This window comes from Numenius arquata, chromosome 9 (assembly GCF_964106895.1).
Source record: "Numenius arquata chromosome 9, bNumArq3.hap1.1, whole genome shotgun sequence".
Lineage (NCBI taxonomy): Eukaryota > Metazoa > Chordata > Aves > Charadriiformes > Scolopacidae > Numenius > Numenius arquata.
Genome location: NC_133584.1, coordinates 55,243,198 through 55,250,732, shown reverse-complemented (window position 1 = coordinate 55,250,732; position 7,535 = coordinate 55,243,198). Strand labels below are relative to the sequence as shown.

The following is a 7,535-nucleotide window of genomic DNA, read 5'->3' as shown; positions in this document are numbered from 1 at the left end:
TGAACAAATGTCACAGATGAAGGGGCCAGCCAGCTGTGTGCCTGGCCCTTTGATGCCAGCAGAGGATGAGAGCTTGGAGTTTCTTGGATAGAAAAAGACACCTCTGCGCCGCCAGTGCAGGACCCCTTCTGTTTCAGCATCCTCTGTCCTGATCAGTCTCTATCGGGGGAAATTTGAGGGTCTTCTATCAAAGCAGGGGGATTTGGTGAGCCTCCTCCCGTGTGCGTCTTCTGAAATCCAACTTTGTCCCCGTTTGTCACCTTGCATTTGTTTCCTGCTTTAGTGCTTTAGCTCACTGATTCCATGGATTGTATTTATTTAGTACATATCACGATTCTCTTGAATCCACAGCAGCTGTTGATTTTCCCTTGGACATGCGTGGCATCTAATAATCAGATTTGATGTAACACACTGTTTTTCCTTCATTCCCTTTATTATTATTATTTTCCTCCAGCAAGTATGCCTGTAACAGGTTGCATCCCAGGATATTAAACTTTTACCAGGGATCACGGGAAACTTCATGGAGGGGCAGAGGCCCGAATCCTTCTGCAAAGCAAATAACACTTGGCTTCAGTCTGGTCCCTGTTTCTCAGATTTGGGTATCGGAGCCCTAAGGGCCCAAGTTTCCTGCCTCCCGTGGCAGGTCTCATCGGGAACTGCTCGAGGAGAGGGAGCAGCAGCACTGAACCCAGTGGAGGCAAAGCTGTCTTAAATCATTTCAAAAGGGAACCACAGGCTGAACAGCTTTAATAAGCTTTCCGCCTTGCAGTTCACAGTAAATTATTAATGCAGTAACTTCCAGTGTTGGACAGATTTATTTATTTTTATTCTTTTTTAAGAAAAGGTTCACAAATCATTCTCAGTAAAAAAGCTAATGAGTGATAAATGTCTGAAAATCACCTTGCCAGCCTGGTAAGGACAGTCTTTGGGATGGTGTTAGCTGCTCTCTTACTAGCAACTGGACTGTGTTCAAAAGTGAAAACAGAGGTGTCTAAACTTCTTCGACGTTCCTTCTTCCAGGAGGAAAGCAGTAAATGCGAGGCGATGGATGTGAGGGTAGCCCACTGCCTGCTCCTTTGGGCTCTGCACGTCTTCCCCGCCGCGCCACGCAACGCTCTCAGGGTAAGTTCCGACAGACCAGGTTGCTCGAAGCCTCATCCAGCCTGGCCTTGAACACCCCAGGAATGGGGCATCCGCAACCTCTCTGGGCACCCTGTTCCAGTGTCTCACCACCTTCATAGTAAAACGTTTCTTTGTTATGTCGAATTAAGCCTAGCCTCTTTCAGTTTATAATCTCATCAAATTGAACATACTGGAGAGCTTAAGTCTTACACAGGCCTTTTAACTGAGTAATAACTGCTGGGGGCATGTGGGATGCTGTCCCCTAGCTCAGTAGGTCACTTCAGCAAAAGGCTGCAACTGGAAGCTTGACGTATAGAGACAAACTGTTAGTAGAGGGCTCTCAGTTGGTCTGTACGAGCCAGGGGCCATGAGCTCTGCATTCTGGACCTTGAAAAGACTTCTGGACCTCAAAAGGACTATTTTGCCCTTGAAATCACCTCTCCAGTTTGTACCAAGGAGTCACCTTTTACTTATTTAACATTCATTGTACATTCCACTTTTCCTTATTTTTCAGGTTCTCAGTAAGGAATCAAAGACCAGTGATCAGCAAGGTACAGCAAATAGCTACGTATCTTTAATTCTTTGTGAAGCGTTATCATTTCAGTACTTTACCCCCGATACCCATCTCATGGACCAGAGTATGCTGTCTCACACCTTATAACACTATCTCCTTGACTTACTTTCCAGATGGGTGTGTAAATCTCATTCCGTGCAAAGATAACGGGGCTATTTGCATTCAGCCTTGTTCTTCCTCCTTCCACGGGGAGACGAGCTTTGTCTGCGAAGACAGAAAGTGGCAAATGTTCGCAGATGCCTGTGCAAGCCTGGATGTTCAGTCCCTCTTTCAGGTGAGGTAGCTGTTGTCCATCTACTTTGCCATACGCTCATAATTTCTTGCAGAGGCATCCCCCTTCTTCCATACCTTTTGAACCTTGAGCAAAGGGAAGAAAATGTGATCCTGAAACACAGATTACTTTGGTAACAGGCTTTGACTTCATCTTAAGTCAAGGGATGGGAAATGAATTTGGGATATCGTTGTGTGGAAACGTAATTCAGAACTGAAATTGTCTTGTTCACTTGGCCTATGTTCTTCATGCGGAACTAAACCAAGACAATGAACCTGAGAAAAGAGCAACACAATTATCTGTAATAAACCAGATGATTCATGGTAAATTCTCCCCAAATACAAAGTGAAGAACTTTTTTCAAGTGACTGCAGTACTAAGATGCTGCGTTTAGTTCTTGCCCCTTCTTTTGTTGAGGCAAGCAAGACATTCTTCTCAGGTGAGCTTTGGTCCCTGGTTTCAGGCCATCTGGCACACTCATTGCACACCCCACAGAGTGCTGTACCTCTTGACTGGTTGTAGTTGTAGCTTCATTTTCATTCCGTTCATTAATTCTCTCAAATCTGTTTTCCTCTCTTCAGAGGATTTCTGAACATGAACTCCTTCCAAGCTCCGGTGGACATGTTAGTGTTGCTGGAGAACACCTTCCATTTGTAGGGGAAGGAAAGCCAGTGCATGGGAAGCCCGGACACGGAGGGAAATATTTTGGTGCTGATGACCATGGGAACAGTAACTGCCGAGCTGATTTTTCATGCATCATCCCAGAAATCCTGTCTTCTCCCACCGTTCCAGGAAACATTGCTGATATCGTGGAATTGCTAAAGAAGATTTCTCTGCTGTTATCAGAGAATGTCAATAGAGGAAAAATGCAGGTATTTACTTTTATGGGCTTTAAGAGGTGTTTCTGTGCTTTCCAGAGCCATCCATACAGTGTTTTGTCCTTATAGCCATTATCCAATGAAGTGGTGGCTGCAAATCACATGGAGATCACCTGGGAAGGGTTTCCAGGCAGGGCCATGTTTGTTGTCAGAGAAACTGTTTGATCTATTCATGTGTGGTAGAAGTACTCTGTGGAGTAAAAAAACCAAAAACCAAACCCAAACCTTTAAATAAAAAATAATAAAAAATAAAATAACAAAAATAAAATAATAAAAGCAAAAGTTTTCAGGAACTGCTGTTATAGACATGGGAGAGCAGTACAAGGAAGAATTCATTTTTAAAGTGTGACACTGTAGGGAAGGCAGCCATGGAGATGCTGACCTGCAGCTGTGTTTGCCATGGGTTGCACAATGGAAACTGAAATCTTTCCCTGATGAACTCAGAAATTAGAGAGGCAGGGAAAGAAATGTAGGGAAGGTGATGTAAGCAGACCTGAATTATGGGTCAGCATCTGGAATAGAACTTAGCTATCTTGATTTTTTGCTTTGCACTTGCTTCTCCAAGCACCTTTTGATCTATGATATGAAGAGAACGGGACAATTCTGGTAGTGACCATGCCAATGAGATGTTTAGGTTTGGCTGTGATGGTTCATGGGGACCTCCTGTTCATTGTCAAAGAATATTGCCTATATAGAAATCACTCTCAAATTAAATGAGCCTTTCTGGACGCTCTGCCGGTGGAATAATTGTTGGTTTCTCTTAACATAAAAAATAACTTATTTTTATCTTGTTGGTTTCAGAGTTACAGCAGGATAGCAAACCATATTCTGAACAGCTCCATCATTTCCAACTGGGCTTTTGTAAGGGATAGAAATGCCAGTTCAATATTACTGGACTCGGTGAATTCATTTGCTGGGAAACTTCTTCTAAGGAACGGGTCAGAAAGCATACAGGAACACTTCATCTCTACGAAAGGCTACAGCATACATAAAAATACTTCAGGGAAGAGTTTTGATTTTTCTATGGAGTTCAATAACACAGGCAATATCGCTGGGCACATGGTCATTCCAGAAGAAGAGCTTTTGAAGTTACCAAAGACTTCCAAAGCCATCAGCATTGCACTTCCGACGCTTGGAGCCATTATAGAAACCAGCCGTTTGGACCCTGGTTTTGTGAACGGAATGGTGTTATCGGTGTCCCTGCCGGAAGAGCTCCGGCACATTTTGCTCACCTTCGAAAAGGTGAACAAACTGGAGAACGTCAAGGCTGAGTGTGTTGGGTGGCACTCTATGGAGAGGAGGTGGGATAACAGGGCGTGCACGATGAAGTCGGACAACATCAGCAGCGTTGTTTGCATATGCAAACATCACCGCCGGACATTCAAATCCTTCTCCATTTTGATGTCCCCCACCATGCTGCGAAACGCAGCGCTGGATTACATTACACGTGTGGGGTTAGGCCTTTCCATCTTCAGCTTAGTTCTCTGCCTCATCATCGAGGCCGTCGTCTGGCACCACGTCACAAAAACTGAAATAACCTACATGCGCCATTTTTGTTTGGTCAACATTGCTGCGTCGCTTCTCGTTGCAGATGTTTTGTTCATCTTAGCGGCTATTGTGCACCAAAGAACCCTAAACTACCAGCTGTGTGTAGCAGCCACTTTTTTCCTTCACTTTTTCTATCTTGCCTTGTTTTTTTGGATGTTTGCCCTGGGCCTCTTGATTCTCTATGGGTTATTATTTGTTTTTTTTAAGATAGCGAGATCTGCATTCATAGCTACAGCATTCTCTATTGGATACGGATGTCCCTTGGTCATATCTATCCTCACTGTTGCTATTACTGAACCAAAAAATGGGTATTTAAGGAGCGGAGCCTGTTGGCTCAATTGGTATGAGACAAAAGCCCTTTTGGCTTTTGTTGTACCTGCTCTGAGCATCATTGTTGTGAATGTGGTGGTGGTGCTGGTGGTTGTGGTGAAGACTGGGAGATCCTCTGTTGGAGAAGGCTGCAAGTCACAAGATCTGACCAACATGATCCGAATTAGCAAAAACGTGGCGCTTCTGACACCTCTTTTGGGTCTCACCTGGGGGTTTGGATTAGCAACAATTGTCGAGAGTCGCTCCCTGGCATTCCACATTACGTTTGCGCTACTGAACGCCTTCCAGGTAAACTCAGCGAGACTGGGAAGAGTGTGCCCTCAGGCTCTGAGCCTGGGAAAAGGCAGCAGGACAAAGAGGGGCTGGCAGCATGCGTTGTGCATGAAAAACAGGATGTAAGCTTTCCTTTCAGCTCAACTATTCTACACCTTACGTGCACTAGGCCTCCTGCACTGACATAGTAAATGCAGATGGGTGATGGAACAAACCAGTTGGTGCAAAGTGTGATGAAGAATTAAGATGACGAATTTATGCTACATGTAAAATACCCTGCTTAATGTCCAGTAACTGCAAATATGTCTCGTCCATATCACTTGACAAATATGCAGAAAATTCTCACTTTCTTTAACTCCACAGTATAAACATCCAATGTTACTTGACATACCGTTGTATCCCCAGACTGCCTTGTCTCTTCTTGCCTAATGTTGCTGCTGAGTGGGTTGAGAAAGTCCTGGTATGAAACCCATCAGTCCAGTTCATAATGAGAATTAACATGGGTTATAGATCCATTCTTGACATTCCTGGGGAGCCTGTGTGACCTGGGTGGATAAACTTGTTTTGCACGTTGCTGTTATCTGAGTCATAGGTGATGAGCTCTATCCTTAAGGAAATGACATCTAGAAGCATTTAAGAAACATCATGTGGTTATGCTGGTTTTGTTAACTGGTTTTGCAATTTTTTAGGGATTCTTCATCCTGTTATTTGGGACACTTCTGGACAGAAAGGTACTTGGGTCACTTCAGCACTTACTCTGGTTTATATGAATATTTTCCACACTGATAAACTGTTCCATTTAATCTTTAATATTCTTTTTTAAATCTACAGACGAGAGAAGCCTTAAGGATGAGCTGCCTTTTGTCAAAGCGGAAGTGTAGTCTAGCAAAGGTAAGTTGTTTTGTTTTTTTTTGTTTTTTTCTCCTTAATGGCATAATTTACCAACTCACACACTTTCTTATTGTACATGGAAAGACTGGAATCACCCACTAAATCTCACCTAGCTTAACATTTTTCTAAGACAAGTGCTTGCTGAAGGACATACAGGTATCTTGAAAGCATGTAGGGGATATGAAGTTTCTAAATGCTTGAAGTGGCAATCCATAGATTTTTATGACATAACCTAATGCTGATGTTACAAAATTTAAAATGGTATTTTAATCTAATATCTTCACCTGTAGACATCAAAGCCCTTTAGATAGAGAATGTTGATGAATTTTTTCCCATCTGTAAAATAGATCTGCTTTAAGGTTACTGACTAAGGAAGGAACAGAATTAGGAGTCCAAAAATCCTAATGTAATGACCTGTTTGCTGCCATCACAAAAACATGGATCTGTTTGAGAGCAGGGCTGCTTTAGGATGTCAGTTCCAGCTGAACATCAGCTCAGGATGGGAACCACTCAGAGACCAGCCAGGATGTTTGGTGCTAATTGATGTTGTGTACTCAGAAGAGCCTGAGGTTGTTTTGTTTTTTTTTTTTCAAATATCAGGGCAATTCTTTAAAAGGAAATGTTTAAACCTTGAGGAAACAACTGTGTTTCAGCAGCTTCCTAGGAAAACGTTGGCAGAATTGATGTTCCAACATCACTGAGTTAGCGTTTCCTACCTCAGCTGGAAAACTTTTATCTGCTGTTTGTTAGATTTCTCTTGGTACCAAGGCTTTAATGGTTTCATGCTATATTTATAAAAGGGAATCCCCCTTAGCTGTCTCACAAGTATTGTCTGCAGTGCTCCTGTTATCCACCAAAAAAAATGGTGTCAGTTCAGCCTGGACTTTGGAAAAATAAACTTATTTCCTTGCTTTTCTCCAGTCTGTTAATCAGTCCTGATTCTAGTATTGAAAGCTGCAGAGTGTCTTTCAGTGACAGTGTGTTCAAATGTACTTGGTTTATGAGGAAAAAATAGTGGGATTAAGGAAACTATACCTCCTTTCTGCTATGAGCATTGGCTGGTGTGTATTGGGTCATCTGGTGCAAGGGTGGCTGCATGTTTGTGCAACTTCTGAACCCTCTGCTTCTTTCCTCTCCAGTTTAGTCTTCAGTTGCATCCAGCATTGCCGTTATGTGCTAAGTTTAAATACAGTGCAGAATGCCCTCTTTAAAAAAAAAAAAAAAAAAACCAGTAAAAAAAAACCCAAACAACAAAAATAAAACAAAAAAACCAGAACACCAACCAACCAACAAAACAAGTAACAAAACAAAGCAAACCCCAATAACAAACAAAAAGACCAACCCCCAAACTGCTGCTAAAATTAACTGTTTCCTACCTAACACAAGAAAAAGAGAAAGGAAGTGTTTGAGACAGCTCCACATTTAATAAACTGAGATTACAATTCCTGCTTTTACAGATCCAGGATCCAAATAGAATTGTAGAATGGTTAGAGTTGGAAGGGACCTTAAAGATCACCCAGTTCCAACCCCCCTGCCACGGGCAGGGACACCTCCTACCAGACCAGGTTGCTCAAATCCCTGTCCAACCTGGTCTGGAACACCTCCAGGGATGGAAGTAAGTAACAGTGAAGACGTTTCACATCTTATCA

General features: G+C 42.8%; 1 protein-coding gene across 1 annotated transcript; it reads left to right on the top strand.

The window, feature by feature from the left end:
- Positions 1-1,044: 1,044 nt before the first annotated feature.
- Positions 1,045-6,257, top strand: ADGRF4 (adhesion G protein-coupled receptor F4). Its single transcript, XM_074153652.1, has 8 exons — positions 1,045-1,122; positions 1,637-1,673; positions 1,810-1,970; positions 2,548-2,838; positions 3,646-5,010; positions 5,685-5,726; positions 5,827-5,886; positions 6,234-6,257. Exons 1-8 carry the CDS (start codon positions 1,045-1,047, stop codon positions 6,255-6,257), a joined length of 2,058 nt encoding a protein of 685 aa, XP_074009753.1.
- The last annotated feature ends 1,278 nt before the right edge of the window (positions 6,258-7,535 follow it).

What these genes read in the sequence shown, in the direction of transcription:
- ADGRF4 (XM_074153652.1), top strand. Translation starts at nt 1,045, where the DNA reads ATGGATGTGAGGGTAGCCCACTGCCTGCTCCTTTGGGCTCTGCACGTC. An exon ending in CGCTACTGAACGCCTTCCAG is followed by an intron (nt 5,011 to 5,684) that starts GTAAACTCAGCG and finishes GCAATTTTTTAG; the next exon opens with GGATTCTTCATCCTGTTATT. An exon ending in GGACACTTCTGGACAGAAAG is followed by an intron (nt 5,727 to 5,826) that starts GTACTTGGGTCA and finishes TTAAATCTACAG; the next exon opens with ACGAGAGAAGCCTTAAGGAT.